At 39.5% G+C, this 22,615-nt stretch overlaps 1 protein-coding gene across 3 annotated transcripts in view; it reads right to left on the reverse strand.

Moving 5' to 3' along the window:
• ktn1 (kinectin 1) overlaps window positions 1-22,615 on the reverse strand; it is a 40,382-nt gene that overhangs the window by 15,279 nt on the left and 2,488 nt on the right. For 2 of the 3 annotated variants that reach the window (XM_080850401.1, XM_080850399.1), the window contains exons 2-24: window positions 21,636-22,240; window positions 20,066-20,263; window positions 19,751-19,918; window positions 19,312-19,442; window positions 18,811-18,924; window positions 17,138-17,278; window positions 16,686-16,792; window positions 16,404-16,548; window positions 16,145-16,241; window positions 13,315-13,499; window positions 8,284-8,352; window positions 8,137-8,174; window positions 7,957-8,047; window positions 7,758-7,826; window positions 7,259-7,296; window positions 6,451-6,541; window positions 6,288-6,356; window positions 4,984-5,021; window positions 4,777-4,867; window positions 3,816-3,934; window positions 3,642-3,732; window positions 1,546-1,583; window positions 203-293 (exon numbers count right to left, since the gene is read on the reverse strand). In XM_080850401.1, coding sequence (XP_080706527.1) covers window positions 203-293; window positions 1,546-1,583; window positions 3,642-3,732; window positions 3,816-3,934; window positions 4,777-4,867; window positions 4,984-5,021; window positions 6,288-6,356; window positions 6,451-6,541; window positions 7,259-7,296; window positions 7,758-7,826; window positions 7,957-8,047; window positions 8,137-8,174; window positions 8,284-8,352; window positions 13,315-13,499; window positions 16,145-16,241; window positions 16,404-16,548; window positions 16,686-16,792; window positions 17,138-17,278; window positions 18,811-18,924; window positions 19,312-19,442; window positions 19,751-19,918; window positions 20,066-20,263; window positions 21,636-22,239 — 2,823 coding nt within the window. In that variant the 5' untranslated portion in view covers window position 22,240. The remainder of the gene's footprint in view (window positions 1-202; window positions 294-1,545; window positions 1,584-3,641; window positions 3,733-3,815; window positions 3,935-4,776; window positions 4,868-4,983; window positions 5,022-6,287; window positions 6,357-6,450; window positions 6,542-7,258; window positions 7,297-7,757; window positions 7,827-7,956; window positions 8,048-8,136; window positions 8,175-8,283; window positions 8,353-13,314; window positions 13,500-16,144; window positions 16,242-16,403; window positions 16,549-16,685; window positions 16,793-17,137; window positions 17,279-18,810; window positions 18,925-19,311; window positions 19,443-19,750; window positions 19,919-20,065; window positions 20,264-21,635; window positions 22,241-22,615) is intronic. The other variant, XM_080850400.1, reaches the window with a different exon arrangement.

A 22,615-nucleotide genomic window follows, 5' to 3' on the forward strand; every position in this document is an offset into this window, starting at 1 on the left:
CTCATTTAGATTAGATTAACAGAGAAGGCTTTATCAGCTATACCAATGAGACCAATAACAGTCAGGAATATTTCAATTTGGCTCCAGAGCTTGGATTTTTTACTGTAGAACCACAAATGCACCAGGATAGTCAGTAAGAAAATATATTCTTACAATAGAGAGCCTCTAAAATAACCAGTGGGGTGCAAAAAAAACGACTTACGTTATTCTTCGTCTTGTGGAGTTCCACCGCTTCCCTCAGCTCTACAAGCTCAGCCTGTAAGTCAGACATCTGTTTGTCCTTCTCTATCAACCTAAGGAAGAGAAGACGAAGGGCAGAACTTTACATCACCTTGAAAGTGTCCGTAGAAAATGGCCGCCACAAACATTTGCATTGCTATAGCCCATTCTTTTGAGAAACAATTCTAAACCAGCCATTACCTATTTGCTGTTTTTTTTAATTGTTTACTTAAAGGGATAGTTCGGTTTTTAACCCATGAAGTTGTATGGCATCTATATCACCAGTGTAATGCAATCCACGCTGACTTACCTCCGACAGCGTCCTGTGAGCAGAGTTCTCGTCCAGTTTTGGTCAAACCGAAAGTAGTCCGGCAGGTTTCTAGACCCAGGAAAATAAAACGTTTCTCTTCCCAAAACATTATGTGTTCAAAAGAGTGATATATTTGCATCCCAAAACCGTTGTAGTGGAAAAAGTCACACCTCGTTATCACTTGGCCCTATTTTCAATAAGCTCGATAATGCAATCTCACAGCCAGAGTCTACCTCTTTGATTCGCGAAAGTTGATTCGCGAAAGTTTGATTCACCAAAGTTGCCTGAGAGAAACGTCCATCACAGGAAAAGGATGCTTTATGTCAATTTTATCAAATGTTGTCTCAGTTTTCATCGTTTTCCTGTGATGGACGTTTCTCTCAGGCAACTTTGGTGAATCAAACTTTCGCGAATCAACTTTCGCGAATCAAAGAGGTAGACTCTGGCTGTGAGATTGCATTATCGAGCGTATTGAAAATAGGGCCAAGTGATAACGAGGTGTGACTTTTTCCACTACAACGGTTTTGGGATGCAAATATATCACTCTTTTGAACACATAATGTTTTGGGAAGAGAAACGTTTTATTTTCCTGGGTCTAGAAACCTGCCGGACTACTTTCGGTTTGACCAAAACTGGACGAGAACTCTGCTCACAGGACGCTGTCGGAGGTAAGTCAGCGTGGATTGCATTACACTGGTGATGTAGATGCCATACAACTTCATGTCTTAAAAACCGAACTATCCCTTTAATGTCTTTACATTATCCCTAGGACACATCACCCCATCCCTGATCATTTGCTTCCTCCCAAAGAATTACACAAGACCTTCGAAACAAGACAATGCTTTAAATAAGCTGGACGCCACTGTTTTCCCGATGTTTAGAAAAATATGACTCCAAACAAATATCAATATCAATGTTATTCTAGCAAATGTTACTCACAGATATACTGTTCAAAATGCACTATTAGAAAGTATGGTAAGACAAACAACAAATTGAGAGAGAGGTAGACTACTCACGCAATGAGCTGTTCCTTACTAACATCTGATTGAGCTTGCTGTGGGAGGGAAATACAAATGTCAGTCATATAATGCCAAGCAACCTTTCACTACCTGTACTCAATCCCAAATGGACGGAATAACGGTTACTTTTGAGCCAAATGATCATTTATCATGTGTGATAAGGCCTGATAAACAGTGTGAGAGATGAAAGGAAGATCTTATATATGCACATAGCATAGAATCTGTTGTTCTCTCTGGTAGTGGCATGTGTCCTAACCCATCATGAGGATGGAGGGATGGGTATGGAACGCCAGACACCACTGTGGAGCCTTCTTGAGGTGTTGTGAGCCTAATTACAGTGCATGAAATGCCCTGTATTGTTATTCCTAGGCATTTTCTTCTTCTTCTTCTTATTCTTCTTACCTTTTTCTGCGATTAATTCAGCCCGAACCGCTTAACGTAGAAACTTCATTCAAACTTTGTCGCGTAGGTCTTGTAAAGGACACTTATGCTATGTATTTTTCACTTTTCTAAACTTTATACTTTTTAAGATATTAAATAAAAACAAATCGAAATTTTCCCATTGACTTACATTGGGCCATTATAATAGGGTCTTAAAACTGGCTTGCACTTGTGCTTCACTGACAGCTGCGCCAAATCAAAGGAACCTCTTCTCTCTGTCCCTCTCAATTTAACTGTAACTAGGAACATTAAGACACCTTCCATTCTCTACTTTTTTTCTCTCCATCTCTCCATCTTTCTCTCTATCCCTCTCAGTCTACTTTCTCTCACACTCAATCTCTCTTCTTCACTCCATTTTTATCTCCTTTTTTCAATATTTTCTTTTTTTCTTTCTTTTTCTCTTTCACTCTTCTTTCCTTCTTCCACTCATCTTTCCTTCTTCCACTCTTCTTTCCTTCTTTCACTTTTCTTTCCTTTCTTCACTCTCCTTTCTTCTTTCCTTCTTTCACTCTTCTTTCCTTTTCTTCTTTCCTTCTTCAACTATTATTTCCTTCTTTCACTCTTCTTTCCTTTCTTCACTCTTCTTTCTTTTCTTCTTTCCTTCTTTCACTCTTCTTTCCTTCATCCTCTCTTCTCTCCTTTCTTCACTCTTCTATCCTTTCTTCTTTCCTTCTTCCACTCTTCTTTCCTTTCTTCTTTCCTTCTTTCACTCTTCTTTATTTTCTTCTTCCTTTCCTAACTTTTGCATTTCATGCACTGGTATTTCCTTCAGGAAATGCATTTTCTAGTTCAATATATTGAATTTAAATTGATTGAAAGCTTAGTTAAGATGAGTTTAACTGGGTACCCTCCCACTTTGCATCGACCAATGGTCATTTTACCGGCCATCACTACAAGTTGCAGAATTTCATGAATATTCCATGGGCTCTGTTCGCTTCACCACTAGTCCTCTGTGTGTATGGGGCTTAAGACGGAGTGATCTGTACATCCATAATATGATGTTTACTTCAACCACTTATTAGTTGTACCTAATCCAGTCCAGTTTTGATCATATTGTAATAGAATTTGCCTTGGCTGAGGTCCCAGCTGGCTGAAGCACTGTCTCTTAAATGGGCTGAATCTGACATGGTGGTGTAAGATTAGCTTTTTACTTGGCCCAATTGTGGTTTTATGTGTTACTACCGGTGTTTCATGCAAATGCAGCAGACACATGTAATACAATGTGTATCCCGAAACTAACAGAATTGACATAGATCAGCATCATTGCTATATAGCAGCAGTAACAAAGTATTATGCAGCAGACGGACATGATACAGTACACAGCCCAATTCTATAGTGTCTGACAGCTATAGACCAACTGTCATCAGCAATTTGAAGCCAGGGCAGCACGTAGCCTAATGTTCGCTTTTTTTGGACAACATTTGGTAAGTGACACAAAGTTTTGAGAGATTGGGGACCAAGCCAACACTTAGCCAGATCACAGCCAAAAGTGACAATAACAGTCATTTCACAGTGTATGGGCCAGAACTGGGACAGAACTGAAGCAGGGGTGTGGCACAGAGGCTATCTGGGAAAATGTGTTGATATTTTTTGTAATCCAGAGAATGGGGATGACTATCAGAGGGGTTGAATACTTTTGGAAACTTCGTCACCTGCTGTTGCTGCTGCTTCTCCTCAACCTGTTTTGCTTTCTCTTCAAGCTCCTTCTGGAGGGCCTGCAGCTCCAGATCTTTGTCTGCGAGTCTAAAACACATTCAACATGCAGTTACTACAAAATCAAACCAATATGACCATATTTCACACATACATCTTAAGCGTAAACATACTTTGTCTGAAGCTCCAGGATCTGAGAGTGGAAGTCAGCTGTTGCTGTTGTCTCTTGTGATTCTCTTCCCTTTAGTTGATCTACTTCAATCCTTAAGGCCTCCAACTGCTCCTCCAAAGTCTGCAACCAAAGATAAACAGACAAATCATTCTTGTTACTTGTTATCTTGCTTCACAAGCTGAGCTTGCTGTTGAGAGCAGCACCACGTGAACTCTGAACTCTGTCTTGTGCCACGTGCAATGACAGTGATTGCTTGCGAAGAAGACACTGATGTGGCGGTTTGGGATGACTGTGTGCATGGAAGATTGTGAATAAAATGTTAAAGTGAAGCAACACCACACAACCCACTCCAATCCCGATTCTCTAGCTCCTCTGGCCTCTCCATAGTCGTTTACAGTCAGATGAATTTCACGCAAGTGGGATAATATAGCATGTCTATCAGGTTATTATCCTCCAAAACATTACTTTCTTAGTTGACTTGTTAAAAAAACTGAAAAGCCAAAAACAATGTTGCACAGAGAAATCTGTACCTTTAAAAGGCATTTTGTCTTTTGTGAAAGCCTTAAATGCAGAACAACATGCAGAAGAGTGAACAAACTGCACAAGTGATGTATTTGCTCTCATTTGACCCCGAAGACTATTCAGTGACAATGGCATAACAACTTCTTCATCATACATCTGCCCAACAAATTTGTAGTGTAATTCTCCCTCGCTACTGTTATTGTGTGACTCCTGCATTATCAACATGTGGAATATCCAGAATTTGCCATGTTCCCTCTGACATTGCGTGTTGATGTTGTTGTGTGTTTGTGTGTATAATACGGGCCAAAAAATTACTGATTTGCCGATTCAAGTGTAAAAATGGCAACTGCAAATAACAGGTTCCTTTGAAGGGTTTTCTTTACACAGGATTGAAAACCATATTTAGCTTCTTGGCATGAGGAAGTTCACCACATACAGACCTTTATGGCTTCTTCTTTGCTTGCTCCATTGTCCATTGCTTTTTGTAGACACTCTTCCACTGATTTGATCTTCATGTCTTTCTCCTGGATCCTTCAGAGATTTAAAAAACATTGCCAATTTTTGTCCAACATTGACATCACAACACACTCTGAAAAATAAATCATTCAGTTATTTTACTTTGCTATTTTAAAAATATCTAGTCTTACTGTGTCTGGAGTTCCTCCACAGCGGATTCTGATGATGCCTGTACAAAAGAATGTAAAAAGGAAAGTCACATTACATAAACTTGCCTGCTTAATGCTCTCGATCTAGCTTTGTGCATATATGGCATGAGAGCCTATCCTGCCACCCTTACTATGCTTACTAAAAATCCCCATGCACCAAGCCAAGCAACATTACATCACAACTGAACAGATATAAAAATGCACAATATCAATAAAACTAGGCACATGTTGTACTGGGAAAGAGGGCCTTTACAGATCCCGGGTACAGCGTGTTGCAGCTGTCGCCAGCCAGTGGGGTACTGTTGTGTATCCTGCCACCCTTGCTATCCCAACTTAAATCTGCATGCACCATGTCAACTAAACATAACTTATCAAAACTAATATAAAATAAATATATATATAAATAAAATAAAATTAATAAAATATAAATAAAATTCCAATACACCTTGCCAGGAAGCCTCTCTCCTTCTATATCATATTGCTAATGCTTATAATGATGAAGTGGCCATATTACCTACTGTTAATTGCTTACCTAAATGTATCTCTGTTTATTACATTGATGTCTACTAATAACTTCTCTCTCTTATAGCTTGACCCTTTCTCTCAAATGCTGAGTGATTGGAAACATTGGTCCTGATCACCATATCAACTAAGGTTTTTTACACGTATTGGCAGACGAACTTTACCCACTCACTTTGCCTCTTTCTTCCCCTCCTATTCTAGACTATCTTTGTTGTGGTTTGCTGCTGTAGGCTCTCCACCCGCTTAACTCGTAGAAACCCTCGGCACAAGTGGCACAGGTCCTGACAGAGATCAAACTTTTTTACTTTGATCATATTGGTAATGATTTGGCTTATTTTTGGCTTATCTCCTTTCACCTCAGGTATAAAAGGTTAATGACGTGCGGGCAGAAAAGTTTGGGAAAACACAACAGGGAAAAAACATACTACTGAAACACGTATGGTTGACTGATGAAAGGCTTTTTGATCAATCACTGTTAATTATTTATGCTTTTTTCATCGTGGGGCGGAACTAGGGAACACTATGATACTAATAGAAATAGATGAAATTCGTGTTGGAGCCATTTATGAGGTTCTACCAAATCACAGTTTAGTTAGTCACCGTTGACCATGTTAACTCTCTTTCATCAATGGCACAATATTCCAAAAGGGTCCGAGGACAGAGGCCAGACATCTGAAAGTGTTGGTCTATCAGGTAAAGAACAGAACTGGAAATAGCACGATGGTTTACAAATCTCATCTGTAAAACCACTTTAACAATGGTACCTGTACTGTAGTCTGCTCCTGCAGAGCCTCCACTCTCCATTTCAGTGTTTCATTAGCCTCCCTCAGCACCTGGAAAGATGAAGTGTTTCAGAGCTCTGTACTCATAACTCCATAACTGTAGTATTACTGGTCCATTCTATGCTCCTGTATCTCCTCTTCTTACCTTAAGTTCCTCCTCCTTGTTGGCCATCTCAATGAGCCCCGCCTCCAAGACAGACTCAACTGTTTTGATCTTTCCATCTCTTTCCTGCAGGCTGACAAATACAAGCACAATGTATTAACAAGAGAAAATAATACAAATGCAGTCAGAAAAATGTGATTTCCAACCTAACCTGTAATTAGAAAAGCGAATATCCAACATTAAACATTAACATCAAAACAAAGAAGAAGTCACTACCCACTGGTATATCAATCCATCTCAATCTTAGTCGTATTTTAGTACTATGTTATTTTGTTAACTGTAAAAATAAGTCTGGGATGGTTTCAACAATTTCATTATTTTAATATCTAAATATTAAATATAATATTAAAACATACAGAATCATGTTAGGACTAACACAGATATGTTTAATCATGTGAAACCCCCAGGGTCTTTACTTTTGTACATCCTTAAAGCTGAACACTAAGGGTCTACTATATATATATATTTCAAGGAGCATGTATATTTCAAACACAAAACTAAAAACCTTGAAAGGTTATTCAAACACTCCAGACAAACTCGCTCCATCTCTTCATTCAGATAACTAACTGTGAAACTAACTTCAGCACAGATCCAACTGATATCTTGGGTCACCAAATCTAAAGATTTAAGATGATTTCTATTTACAAACTACTGATGATACCATATTAACAGTATTCCAAGTGTCACTGTATTTAACACATGTTGTTTCTCGTTTCAGCTCTTTTGTTTACAACCTTTATGACCTGGTCGTCTAAATTATCACCCAAACATGTTGTGACATAACATTTACCTCTGCTGGAGTTGCTCCACTGCCAACTGAGACGAGGCCTGTAGTGGGAGAGATACCACAAAAAATTAGGGGGACCGAGCCAAGGGTGACCAAGATCAAAGTGATTGTTGCTTCATCATGGCCTGGCAAAAAAGCTTAATGTATACACAACCAGGTCCTGGAAAAAACTGCTGAAGAAGACATGAGCTAACAGCATGGTTCCACTACACTACTCATAGTGGAACTCTTTAGAGGTGATGTGTGAGCATATTCAATACAACCTACTAACGGGAAAAGGAAGTATAGGAGGGTCTCCAGCAGGCTTAAAATAATGGACTGGGAATAATTAATGACCATGCAGCTACATGTTTTGATTGGTTTTAGAGGCAACTTCATTGGTGATCGATTTCTCTGAAGGATTTTACAGGTTCATTTGATTGATTTGAAACGCACATGCACAAACAAAGATTTTTCTCTGCCAACATCTGTCTGTATTAACATGGCCACCCATCCCTCTTACCTGCTCGGAAATCTGAACCTGCAGTTTCTGAAGCTCTGCCTTCAGGCTCATGTTGTCATTGTGAATAGCCTAAGAAGAAAACCCAGTCCAAGTGAGACCAGATGAGACATGCAGATTTCTTTTTGTAAGGTTCTGAAATGCTGGTGTCTGAGGTTGGGTGTCATAATCTGGTGGTTGTTTTGCTGGGAGGGTGTCTGACCTGCATGTTAGTTTCTCTGCTGGCTCCACTAGTCCTTTCGGCATTCAAAGAATCTTCTAGACTCATCCTCTGTTGCTCCTTCTCAGCCAGTCTGAACCCAAACACAAGTCAAATGTTTAAATAACTATGGAAGTTGTTTTAAGCATAGTATCATATAATACTATATATAATACTACTTACAGCTTCTGGAGTTCTTCAAAATGAGACATCGTGGTGGCCTACAGGACAAAGCACAAGATAAAAAGAAATGACTTAGCATATTCGGTCTCATCTCCCACCACACACACACACACACATACGGGTACTTTTAAAATACACCTAACCTACCTGAGAGGAAATAGTAGATTTGAGACCTTCAATTTGGACCAGTAGGGATTTGTTTTCATTCAAAAGATCCTGTTAACAAAAAGAATATGAATAAACATTATTAAAAATGAATGAGTAATGATGGCATACTCTCCCATACGCATATGTTTCTGATAGTTGATGCGCACAATACATTCACAACCATGCCATCAGTTATGACCTTAAACTGACCCTGCTGCAGTTTCCAAACTTAATTGTAAGATAATCAGTTATAAAATACCTCATTTCTCTATCCCTTGTGGCTTAAAATGATGTTAATATCTTGTCAGTCACTGGTTAATACTATATATAATAAGTAGGTTGCCGTTGTGGGAGCAAGTCAGTAATGGGTTACTGTGCAACCTATTAAGACCGGGTGCGACATTTTCGTTCTTCTCCCTTTATAGCTGGATGCGATGTGAGCACTTTTTAGACAATGTTTTTTTCAAGTCCCACAACCAATGAAATGAATCATGATTTGCTGAAATACAGGCAAGGCACATGAAATGCTTTATGATAAATTATTTTTTTCTTTATTTACTTTCTTAGCCTCTGTGTGGACAAGCAGCAATGTGGGGTACTAAGCAGCCCAGCAGGGCATAGTTGCCATGGAAACCTGATGTAATTATGTCAGAGGCATGGCTGTAAGCACTCAGAGCAAGTTTAATGTCAACTGACCAAACTGACAGCTTGGCCGACATATATGATGTCACTTCCTGTCTGGAGGCTTCATTGCTGCATGGTGTGCTGGAGGGAACACATTCACAGCCGAGTACAAAAGTGGCAACAGGGAGTGACTGGAGGACCTGGCACAGGAACTTGTTACCCCAGTGGCAGCAAGGAGTGCTCCTCAACCAACAGCCACATCTGAGCATGACTGCACGAAGGGAAGGATCTGCAGGGAGTGGCACTATGTCTACGGGGCAACAAGGCTGAACAAATGTAGTGCTTTGGCAAGCACATCCATCGACATCTTCACTTAGAGTAAATGATGACTTGATGGCTTTTTATAACAGTGCCATTTTGTTTTGCCACAGATAAAAAAAAAAAAAGATGTTAATGACCATTAAGATAAAGGCCAATTTTATCCAGCGTGGTCTTTTAAGGTGTTCATGTAATTGCAGAGAAGATTGTCAATGTCCAGCCCATCTTGGCCCCCCCATTTCTTTATGTTACTGGGTTCTAGGGCATGTGACTGGATCATCATATGCCTTGATCAATCTTAGACTTATTTAAAATCTCCATTTTAGGTGAATTATGTAGATTATGTAATTTGCAAACTGTAGTAGAACGACTACTAATAATATTTCACATGATCCTTGTTACATCAAGAAACCAATCAAATTGAATAGCTAATATATAGTATATACAGTCCCGCTCAGCATTATTGGCACCCCTAGTAAATATGAGCAAACAGGCTATGAAAAAATATGTCTTTGCTGTTTATCTTCTTGGTCTTCCACTCAAAATATTCATAAAAATCTTACCTTTTCATTGAGGTACAATAATTGAAAGATTTTTTTTTTTTTTTACCTTAAATAAATATTATTCTCCAAAACATGTGTGCACAGGTATTGGCACCCCATGATTAAATGTTTTGTGCAGCCTCCCTTTGCCAAGATAACAGCTCTAAGTCTTCTTCTTTAATGCGTGATGAGGTTGCTGAACACATGGCACGGGATCTGAGACCATTCCTACATACAGTGTCTCTACAGATCCTTCAGATTCTGAGGTCAACGCTTGTAGACTCGGCTTCAGCTCATCCCACAGTTTTTCTATGGGGTTCAGGTCAGGGGACTGCAATGGCCATGGCAAAACCTTTATTCTGCGCTCGGTGAACCATTTTTGTGTTGATTTTGAGGTATGCTTCAGATAGGGCTGCTCAATTATGGGAAAAATCATAATCACGATTATTTTGGTCAATATTGATATCACGATTATTCAAACGATTATTTTGGTCAATATTGATATCACAATTATTCAAACGATTATTTTTGAAAACATGCATTTATTGACACAATCAAATATGACAGAAACACGTATAAGTATCCAAAATAAAACCTTTTTCGTGTGTAAGTGTAGAATACCGCCACAACATTCTGAATATAACATTTGATTTTTATAAAACATTTCATGAATAAAATATATATAATATATAAAGACAATCAAGTATCACACAGAAACACGTATAAGTATCCAAAATTAACTTTCTTCTTGTTTAAGTGCACTGCTAACTTTCTTCTTGTTTAAGTGCACTGACGAATGACTCGACTGTAGGACAGGCTTTTACCAGGCATGCGTCGACGCACTGTTCTAAAATAATTATTACTAGCCAGTCATGTTACCGCCGCCATGTTTACCTAGCCTCGCTGCTAATAAGTATAACTTTGGCTTTCTAACATGCTCTCACACTCCCCCCTCATGGAGGCAGGGGAAGAGCTTGCCTCCAGAGTCTCTTTCACAGCCGTTTTATGTAAGGTCAGCGATTCAAAATAAGTTCTACACATACGTGAAATAATACATTCCCTATTTAATGGCTAGAGAACAACGGTCCCAGCATTACTCCGTAGCAAAGTTAAAAGTCAGAAAGCCATCACAAACACATGGCGAATAAAAATCATATTGTTGTTAAACAGAAATACATATACAAGATGTACCTTGCAGTTTTGCCCTAAAACAAACCTTGTTAAAGCCTGCTTTAGGAGCTTGTTATAGTTCTTCAAACTGCAACGTTACTGAAACTTTAATATTCCACACGGTAGGTCTACTCCAACATGTCTGTCAACAGTCAATGCTGCTGATTGGCGGTTCACTGGCATGTCCCTCCTCCTGCCAACGGCATACTTCCTGATGCAGCACCCAAGTTAGATTGTACTCCCTCTCGCCGCGTTGAATGCTTTCGCATGCGCGTCTCTTTCATAAACTTTCATTAACTCTCTAGGCCTACTGTAAAACGGAAAATGTCAAATTAATCGTTTCAACTCGATTATACGAGTTTGGAGATCGTTTGACCCCAAAATCGAAATCGCGATCGAAATTCGATTAATTGCACAGCCCTAGCTTCAGATCATTGTCCTGCTGGAAGGTCCAACCACAGCCCATTTTAAGCTTCCTAGAGGGGGGCTGTTACATGTACATGATACCATGTATCCTAACAAGATGTCCAGGGCCTTTGGAAGAAAAACAGTCCCACACCATCAGAGATCCGCCACCATACTTCAAAGTGGGTATGGGGTGCTCTTCTGTATGGCTATCTTTCTGTCAACTCCAAACCCACCTTTGATGTTTGTTGCCAAAAAGCTTAATTTTGGTCTCATCTGACCATATAACGTGGTCCCATTAAAGTCTGACTTACATTTGGCAAACTGTAGGCACTTTAGTTTGTTGTTGATTGACAAAAGAGGCTTTTTTCTGGCAACCCTCCAAAACAACCTGTGGTGATGTAGGTGGCATCTGATGGTAGTTTTGGAGACTTTGTGACCCCAAGACTCAAATAATGTCTGCAATTCTCCAGCTGTGACCCTTGGAGATTATTTTGCCAGTCGAATCATCCTCCTCACGGTGCGTGGGGTCAATATGCACACACGCCATCTTCCAGGCTGATTCTTAACATCTCCCGTCGCTTTAAACTTCTTTATTATTTCCATGATAGTGGAAATGGGTATTTTCAACTGTTTAGAGATTTTCTTGTGTCCATTTCTTGATTTGTGCAGCTTAACAACTTTTCATCGCACATCGTCACTGTGTTCTTGAGTCTTTCCCATATTGATGAATGACTTATGGAATTCGGCCTGTGTCACCTCATATTTGTACGCCAGTGGAACAGGAAGTCATGGTTGACCTTTTAAGAGTTCCAAATCAAACAGGTGAACTTAAAAATGTAAAACATGACTGGAAATATACTTCAGTTAGATTTCAATTATAAGATTTTCCTAGGGGTGCCAATAATTGTGGCACACATGTTTTGGGGGAAAATATGTATTTAATGTCAACAGTTTTTTTTTCTTTCAATAATTTTACTTCAATGAAAAGGTATGATTTTTGTGAATATTTTGAGTGGAAGACCAAGAGGATAAACTGCATAGCCTGTTTGCTCATATTTACTAGGGGTGCCAATAATGCTGAGCGGGACTGTATATAAAATCAATATATATATATATATATATATATATATATCGGTATGTTGATTCAACACATATTATTCTTCCCTAGCGTGACATAGATGTAAACAATGCAACTTTGGTAACAGGATGGAGACCAACAGTATACTAGATGAAGACTTTGTACTTTGTACATCTTTTGTATGTGATTTAGTGTCACACAATCGGATGTGACTCAAACCAGTTATTTCGTCAACAACTATTGGGACATAAATTCATTTTTTTGTCACCTGAAAAGAAATCCCCAAAAAGAGTTTGCCAAAAGTTTGACCCTAGATCTGCACAACCCAATGCAGACACTGTGGCTTCCAAATCTCAACAGGTTGAAAATAAAACAGTTTTGCACAAGAAAAGTATGGCCAAGGTAGCAAACGGAGAGAGGTGAATGTGAAATATTAAGTGAAATAAATGGTACTATTTAAAGGAGAAATCCTTTACCTACCCCACTCTGACTTGTCATATTGCTTAAATATACTTCAGCATAATTTGAAACCGCATGGTAGGCCTATGTGATGATAGGTCAGACCCATTCTTTGAATTTGTTGACAATGTAGACCACCATGGCTTTGAAAATCAGGGGAGTTGTTTGAGTTAACTCAATTTTTTTAAATGCTAATTTTTTTACTCTCTTTTGTTCCTTGACTTTCTTGTTGTTGTCTTTCCACTGGCTGGCAGAAATCAGCCTTTAGCTTACTTACTAAGAAAAGAAAAAAAAACTAGTCGAGAACTGCTCAATTATCATTAACCATTATTGTGCAAGTACAGTAGCAGTGCATGAAATATAATTGATATTGTTTTGTCAATCACTTACATATGGTTCAATGAGATACAAGATGTGTGCATGTGTGCTGACCTGTGCTTGCTGCTGTAGAGACTCATCAGGCAGGCTGTGCTGGGAAACCTCCAGCAGCTGCATGACTTTCTGTTCAACCTGTTCTTTTGAAACAATGGTGTCAGTCAGGCTACTGTGGAGTGTCTGGATCTCCTTGTTTTTGCTGTTCATCTCGGTCTCCAACGCCATCAGCTGATTTTGCAGATCTAGGGGAAAGGAAACGCAGATAGAAGGTGATAATCTGTGCTCATATGTCCAGTGCAAATACAGACTAAATGAAATTATACACAGGGCACATTCAAGAGTCCAAGATGGTGGGGCGTTAGTGCAATAGCTCCACGCAACGTCTTGTGATTTTTGGTTTCTTTCTGTTTGTTTTACCCATCCCATTGTGTGTTTTTGTAAGTTATATGGATGGCTGCAGTAGGCCTGGGCGATAAAACAGCAATACATTTCCTTGATAGCAATAAGAAAATGGTTAGATAAAGTTTTGAAGTTTTGGTGGTTAAATTGTAGTGTGTAAGAAAATCACATAATGAAAACTCAAAGTTTGGTTGCACAAACAAACCTGAGGGTACTGCCTCCCTGACTCAGAAATAGCTAACCGCATCCCTTGATTTTGCAATCCAATTATTACCAGCTATTATGCTCAGTCGCACCCTACCCATAGATAATACAACTACATAAGCAGCATGGAATGTGAGTGAGAAGAAGGAAAGAAGCAAGAAATGGTCTCACAGGTAAGCTCATCAGTATGGCCATAAAAAAAAAAAATGGTGATTTCCCATTTATCGTTGGACGGGCTTATGACTTGTTGTCGGTCTCGTCCTGCCTTCACTAAATTTTAACAAAACAGATCACGGTCTACAATGGAGAAGTCCTAAGCTGCAGCAACATATGATAAAACACCCAAAAATGGGATTACATTTACTGAATAGTAAAGTGGTTAAATTCCACATTTTAAAAATATGCATAACTTCAAAGATGCAGTCCGCGACTCTGACGAAAGGCTGATGTCTGTTGAGCTCAACAGTGACTTAAATTATACCCCTTCCTTGGGGATCAATAAAAGGTCTCTCTCTCCCTCTGTGATTTCCCCAATCCGGTTACTTAACATGGCTGTAGCTCAGACTTGAAAATAGCTAATTTAATACCATGGCGTAGGAATTCCGCAGATTAAATCATTCATTTTGTATGATCGTTGACTCTATGGCTCTATGAGTTAGATGTCAGGCACTTTGGTGTTTTTCATATGCTCTGATGTATATATATATATTTTTTTTTAAATACAAGCAACTTTAAATAGCGCTTCAAAAAGGTGAAATGCACAAGGTATGATACTACAATAATAATTATAAACGATGATAAACAAAATTAGAACATTAGAATGCGCCAATCACAAACCATCATTGGCAATTGTCTGGGAAAAGGTTGTCTAATTTGTTCAGTGTTCAGTGAGCAGTAAACTAATGTCTTCCATGATGTAAATACACAGTAATGACATTTGTTGTTATTTCTGTTGACAAACTGCAGACTAATTTGACTTAGTAGAAGAAATGTAATTTAGGCTACTAGTCAATGCTGCTCTTGCATTTCACACATCAGGTTTTTTTTCCCCTTTATAAGGTATACCCCCGGTCACTAGTATATCTACATACAGCCCCTCGAAGCCTCGCACAACATAAATAAATACCTTATGTCCACTCACTCTCCAATGCTCAGCTAAACAGGCTTTCATTCATCTGTTCAGTTCTGCACCAACGGCACCAAATAGCCTACAGTTTGTGCCGGAATAATTCCAAGTAAAAATACCATAGTTACTTGAGATGAACCTAATACGAGATGCAATCAAAAGATTCAGACACTGCGTCTATAAAAAGCACAAACCGTACTCAAATTAAATTTCACTGCCATCTCCTTTCAAGGTGGTCACCTTGTGCAGTGATCCACCGCTCCCAGTGCTCCTGCCATGCTTGGAACACTCCCTGGCAGTCCTGTTCTTCCAAGGTGGACTGGCATTTAGGTGCTTTATCATAACAACGTGTACGGTTACAGCACGCAAGTTTTACACAATTGCCACTCCCTACCACTCGCCTATCGCTGCACAAGGTGACCACCTCAAAGGAGATGGCATGGCAGCCAAATGTACATTTTCATTTAGTCATTTAGCACACGCATCCAAAGTGATGTACAAAGGAGAAAACAATCAAGCTATGAGCAATAGAGACCTAGTTTAACAATAAATATTACTTTACATAAGGAAAAAAAAGTGCAGGAATGTAACTACTACTGTATAAGTGCGAGTTAAGTACTAGTAAACCAAGTACTTTTTTTGCTCCTACTACATTCTATTCACAATAGATTCTCCAGAATGTAGGCCTCCTGTGATGGGCTTTATCGATCTGAATTAAAGTAACGTTAGATTGTCAATCTAAGTGAGTGAAATGCTTTCTTTTTGTCAGTTTGAAGGGATGTGGTAGGGCATTTTAAAACCAGAACATGCACTAGGGTTTATTCCTTGTAAAACTGAACCCAGGGCGATATTGCCATTTTCTTACATTGTAATTTAGTCACAGTCACTAATTCACTTTGGAATGGTTCTGCCCAGTTACAAAAAGAGTTTGAGAACAAACATCCAAACTTGTCGCTCCCTTTCCCCGTTACCACCTCTACAGTATTTGAAATTCAAAACAATGAAAACTATTGTTATGCATTCAAACTCAGATGCAGTAATTCAATCAAATAACAGTTATTCTATCAAAAAGGCCAGCCTTTCTAAAAACCTGAATGACCTTTCTAAAAACCCAGCCCCACAAAAATTGCCAGCGTATGGTCACGGACACTTGCATACCTTGTTTAGTTGCCTGCAGTTTCTCTCTTTCTGTGTTGACACTGTGAAGGTAGTTCTGAAGCTCTTCCCAGCGACGCTTGGCGTCCTGTAACTGAACCTGAAAAAGAAAGTGAAAAAAACAACTCATCCTTCAGAGAGAGTCTAAGCCTCCTATCGCCACTATGAGGGGAAAAAATGAGATGCTTCTTGCGGGGGGGAAAAAACACAGATATTTGTATGTGTGTAATGATAAACCCTAGTCTTGCATGTTATTATTCACCTCTAGCTGGGAGACATTCTGTTTGTAGTTGACCTCCAGATTTTTCCTTTGAAGCTCCTCCTGCTGCAGCTTGCTACCGTTCTCATTTAGCTCCTTCATGAGGCCTGTGCACTCAGAACGAAGCTTATTGAGTTCAGCAGACTGCCTGTAAACACACATACATCGCACAATAAGGAAAACTATAACGTAACAACGATATACAAAGGCACAAATGAACAGAGAGAGAGAGATGGCAAGAAGACTGAAACTAAAAGGCAGGACAAAAGGGTAAAAGCAAATCACTTGGTCTCCATCTGGTTGGTGGCAGAGCTGACAGCATCTCTTAAGATCCCGTTCTCCTGTGTCAGGCGAGCTATCTGGTTCTCCAGCTGTTCCCTCATCTGAGAGTGCTGTGGGACATGGCACAAAACAAATTAATACTCCCTCATATCAGTACCTTGCTACCACTTGCTTTATGACCATGATCTACATATTTAAGTACATATTTCAAGGTATACACTTCAATACCCTTGAAATAAAGATTGAATACAGAGTTATAAGAGAGAATATGACATTCAAGGGATATGAAAAAAATTATGTAATTTCCGCAACACTGACAACAGTTTAGAATATAATTTAAAGTCTGAAAGCTTCTTTTAGACTGAACTACAATAGCAAGATGTGGGGTTGATCGTTGTCGTCATGGTAGGGTAGTGTAGTATGTGTATGTGTATGCATATGTGCAAAACTTTTACCTTGATTTGGTAGTTGTTTAGCTCCTGGTAGTTGGTCTGTGATTTCGTCTGAATGACGTTCAGTTCTTTCTCCATGGCAGCCCTCTGCTCCCTCATCATACCTTCTGCACGGCTAGTCTTCTGCTTCTCCAACTGCAGCTCCTGAAACACATCAGCCGCTATGTTCTCATTTCCTTTTACCATTACAGATTTGTAAATAATCATCCTCTATGTATTTTTCCTGTGAAACTAAATTCGTTTTTGGTTGATCAATCTTTTGGTGACAAGAAGGGGTTATCTTTGTTTCTTTAAAAACAAAGTATTAAAAAAAGGGGGGGGGGGGGCAAATACCTATTATTATTAACAGGCTCTTATCTGCATAACTAACATGGTAGCCTTTGATTAGAGAATTAATTAGGTTAAAACTAACTAACTGACGAAGGTTACCTTTTGATGCAGCTAGCTAGCATGCAACCATGCAATGAAGCTATGTTTGGAACCAAAAATTGTTTATCATTCCTGGGCAGTGGAGACTGGAAAAAATATCCACAAACTGGGTTTCAAGAGCAGTTTGACTGGTATTTAAAATAAAGAATTCATATACCACAGGTGACAGTTATCAGGTCCAATCAAAATGTGCAAGGCGCTAACAATGGCAGAATTCTGAATGATTCAACTAGTTCAACAGCTGAAAGAAGACAAGTAAATGCACTCGAAGTCTGAAGTTTACAGGTCATGTGGTCCTTGATATAACTGTGACAAAACTATACCAAATATAGCATGCTTCTGGGGAATGTCCTGCTAACTGTCTACCTAGTTTAATGTTTAATTAAAGTGTGGACTTTTACATCATTGGCCAGTCAGGTGAACTGGATGAACAGTCTAGGATGAGTAAGAAAAAAATACAACTTTGAATTTTGTAAAACTTTGAATTTGAAGATAGACCAAATCAGAGAAACAATTGGAAAGATGCTAAAGCTTGTTGTAGTGACTACAAAAAAAAAAACTGCAAAATGTCAGTAAGATTGGCCATTCACGCATGTGGCTGCTTTTTATTGGCCATTGGTGGAAATTCTGTTGAGCAAGCCAAATAGAACTTAGGGAGATGTGAGCAAATTAAGCCAAGTATAAACATACCAAATTTCAAAACTTCAGCCTAATCCATTTTTGAGAAATTTGTAAGATGCATCACCCTGTTAACAAAATTCATGAAATTGGTGCATCCAAAGAATGTGGCTGTGATGCAAACATCTTATTTGTCAAAGCTCCATGTTGTAGGAAAGAATAGATGCATGTGCAGTCTCTGATGAAACACAGGACAGGAAGATTGAACCTTTACATCACATTACATAACTTGTCTTATAGACAGGTCTCGGCAATCAGAAGCCATCTTGGTAACGACTCCAGCCAGCTATTTCAGCTATTTTTATTGACCAATATGGGGCTTTCCTCAACCTAGCTGGAAGGTTGTCAAATTTGGAAAAAATGGCTACTGATGATGGAGATGTTGAAACAGAGACCATATAAACTCTGTATCTTTATGACATCCATGACTAAAAGAAACCTTTCTGATAAAACTGTGTCATTTCTATTTGAAAACTTAGAGGCATTTTTTTATTATATCGATAATTGAAGATATCAGAGTCAGTAGCCCTGAGTCAGTAGCGTCCGTGAGTGTGAGTGAGAGAACACACCTGTGAGAGCTGCTTGACTTTGTCTTTGGCAATGGAGGCTTCCTCCTGGAGTGTGTTCAGCAGCCGCTCTCGCTCCTGCTGCTGCTGCACTGAGGGGTCATTCTTAGTAGCAGACTTGTGTAGGGTTCAGAGGTCAGGGTTCAGAGTCAAAAAGGGTGGACAGAGAAACAAACACAGAAAACAGATCAAGATCTTTCCTTACACTGTCCATCTCTTCCAACACATTTAGGAAGTTTGAGTTTTCGACAATTACTTTACTAATATTCTAGGGCCCTAATTTCATACCATGAGCAAGAGCCTAAGTGCAAACAAGGGTGAGTCAGCCCAATGCTCCCATTCACCACATGATAGCTTTATCAACAGACTTTGCTCCTTGCTTTGCTTGTTGCTCATCAATGAAATTAGGACCAATAGTTACGATGCATAAGCATGCAGAACCAATGCATAGATCATTAACAATGCATAGATCATCACCATTGACAAAAACAAACACACATTCACCTTGTACCAAGACTCCAGAGCTCCAGGGCTCCTCTCGTGAAGCAAGGAGACCACATTAACCACCTCTGCGTCGGACAGAGCCAAGCCACTCAGTCCAGAAAGCAACTCCTTCAACTTCACCTCAGAGTTCTCTACATAAAGCATTCGCTGATTACATGTCTGTCAACAGTTACACAACCACATACAGCACACCCTTACCAAACAATCAGTAAGAGGTGTCAATAACCTGTTAAAAATAACAGGTTAATGACTCACTGCTCACCACATTAAGTAGACTATTATGAATCTAAATAGACAATAGTAGTTGATAAAAGCATCATAAAAGCCATTCTGACTTACATAACACTTCCCCGTAAAAATCATTTCCTCTTTCTCAGTTTGAAGAGGAAGCATGGCTCTTAGACTTGCAATACAGAGGATGATGAAAGAGAATCCTTACCCCTGTCGGTCTCATTCTTTTGCTTCTTGCTCTGCTTAGTAGATGCGCGCAGAGGGCCTGCTGTAGGAGAGGGGGCATTCTCATTGTGGCTGCTCTGGTGGTTGTCAGGAACCACTGAGTCACCAGGAGAAGCCGCAGTCTGAATAGGAGCATTATCCAACGCTACCACTGAACCCGAGGTACAAGGCAGGAAGAGAGATAGGAGGCGGTGGGAGGCAAAACAGAGAATGGAAGGGGGATGAGAACATTAACAGACAAACATAACAAATATAAAAAGAAACACACATTTTAAACTAGCTGCTTATGGGGCCATACCTGATTCCGTCTTTAGTTTTTTGGAGCTTTTCCTCTTCCCACTGCTGGCTGCTGCTGGAACAGCAACCAGTGGTGGGGTGCTGTTATTAATGGGTGAACAAACAGGCTCCTGGGATTTAGTGTCAGCCAAAGCAACAGGTAATTCTTTGGCAACAGGTGTCGGTAGTTGTGCCTTAATTTCACAGGTAGGCTCTTCTGCTGGGAATGAAACAAGTTTTCAAATGTCTCAATAAAGTAAATGAGGGATGGCCAATGCAAAGTTCCAGCCAAATGTATTCTCAACTACTCCCAAAAAAATAGGAAATGTCATACATTAACGTTCAAATGTTTGGAATCACTGAGAGATTTCAATGTTTTTGAAAGAAAATGTATCAATTAAAATAATATCAAATTGATCAGAAATGCTGTCTGGACATTGTCTATGAAGTAAATAATAACTTGAGTTTTACAATAATTCTCTGAAACCATCACTCCAATGGCACATTATGTTAGCTAATCCTAAATGATCATGTTAAAATGAACTTTAATTCTTTAATTAATTAATTTTGGGTAACTGAAACCATTACGCTGCTTAAGGAAGCACAACCAGCCTTCTTTAGGCAACTTGAATGCCTGAAGCATCACTATTTGTTGGTTTGATTATGGTCTAAAAATGTCCAGAAAGCTTTCTTCAGAACCTTGTCAGTCTATTGGTTTGAACCCTAACCCTAACCCTAGATTAAAATGGGCAAAATGCCACAGTCACTGGATTGAAAATAATTGGGCAAAAGTGTTATGGACAGACCAAAGTAAAGCCCAATCTAAAGTTGCAGGTGTTAAGATCATATAGAAATGTAGAACAAATAAAAAGATTCTTCAGAAGGGCTTTACACCATCTGTAATGCATGGTTAAAGTGTGTCTGGGGATACTTTGATTCTTATTCAGTGGGACATTTGTACAAAGGAATTTTAAACAAGGAAGGCCATCACCTAATTTTGCTATGCCATGCCAAACCCTAAGGACGTCTTGATTGGAGCCAATTTCATCCTTCAATAGAACAATGACCCAAAATTATGCAAGACTAATTAAGGGAAAGAGGCAGTCAGTTAATTTGATGAGTAATAGCCAGAATAGCACCTTGACCTCTACCCTAGCACCTTGACCACATTGCATTCAAAATGTCAAAACATCCAAATCATCTAGCCATCTAACTCGTGGGAGGTGATTCAGGAAGCATTAGGTGAGATGTCTCCAAATGACTTCAACAAACTATAAACTAGAATGTCAAAGCTGCAAATGGAGCATTTTTTGATGATAGCAAGCTCAAAATTGTTACTGCAAGCAGAAATCATTATTTCTTGACTGTAAATTCTATTAATTTTACAATTGATTTGATCAACACAAATGTATGTTTTTGAGGAAAATGTCACACTATCTGAGTGATTTCAAACTTTTGAACATCTACCGGTTTCTTATCCTGTGAGGATATGGCAGTACATTTAATTTCTGAACATGTATTGCGAATAAACAGGCAAAGGTAGGCAGCACAGCACCACTGCACATCTATACACACAGGATTACTCATCAGACCTGGCTCTGCCTTCAGCTTCTTTGCCTTCTTCTTACTTCCAGGCTCAGCTTTGGTAGGCGGGCGGTTTTGCTGTGGAGGAGGAGTAAGTTGTTTGATAACTGGTGTTGGTGGGTCTGCCTTGCTAATGGGGAAAGGCTTCGAGCTGTTGACCTCTTGCTCCTCTGCTGCTGGAGTCATGGCGTTTGGAGTGGCCTTTTGCCTTCTCTCCCTCCTCTTCCTTATTCCAACAGCTGGCTCTGCCTGAACAGGTGAAGTTGCCATCACTGCTGGAGCGGCAATAGCAACAACATCTGCGAGATCCTCTTCCTCAGAGACGGCACTGGTATTAGCTTCAGGTGTGTCTGCATCTCTCATTTCCTCCTCTGAGTCCCCACCACCACCTCCCCCTCCTCCTCCCTCCTTCTTCTTGCTCTTCTTCCGATCATTCTTCTTGCGCACCTCAGGACGCACACTGGGGTACTTGAACTGAGTTTTGTGGCGTGCCAGGACCTCGTCATATGACGTTTCTTTCATGAAGAGCCAAAAGAACAGAAAAATGAGAGCAATCACCAAAGAAGGTGCCAGGATCAGCAGGTACTGAGAGTCATACAGATCCACAGCCATCCTTTGGAGGAAACAGAAAGGACAATATTATGAATTATTCCACACATTCAGAAGTCTAAAATATGCTCATTATCCATCACACAACACGAGGGAAAAATATTCGGATCACATTTCTGGCTATAAATTCAATTGAACTTCCAAGACCTCCTAAGCCTTTACCTGATTGACCTCTGTTTATGTATATAGCCAGCAAGTTTGGTACCTAAACTACCACTCTAACACCGAGTGTCCTCAACCTCTGTTCTAACACAAAACGTTACACTGGGGTTAGGAGCAGCTGGTAGCATGTTTAATATGCTAGTATTAAGGGGAGTTGGAGTCAAGAACAAGTTTCGTTATGTGGGGAATGAGGTTAGCTGTCTAGCTAGCTTGTGTA

This window comes from Sprattus sprattus (assembly GCF_963457725.1).
Source record: "Sprattus sprattus genome assembly, chromosome: 13".
NCBI lineage: Eukaryota > Metazoa > Chordata > Actinopteri > Clupeiformes > Clupeidae > Sprattus > Sprattus sprattus.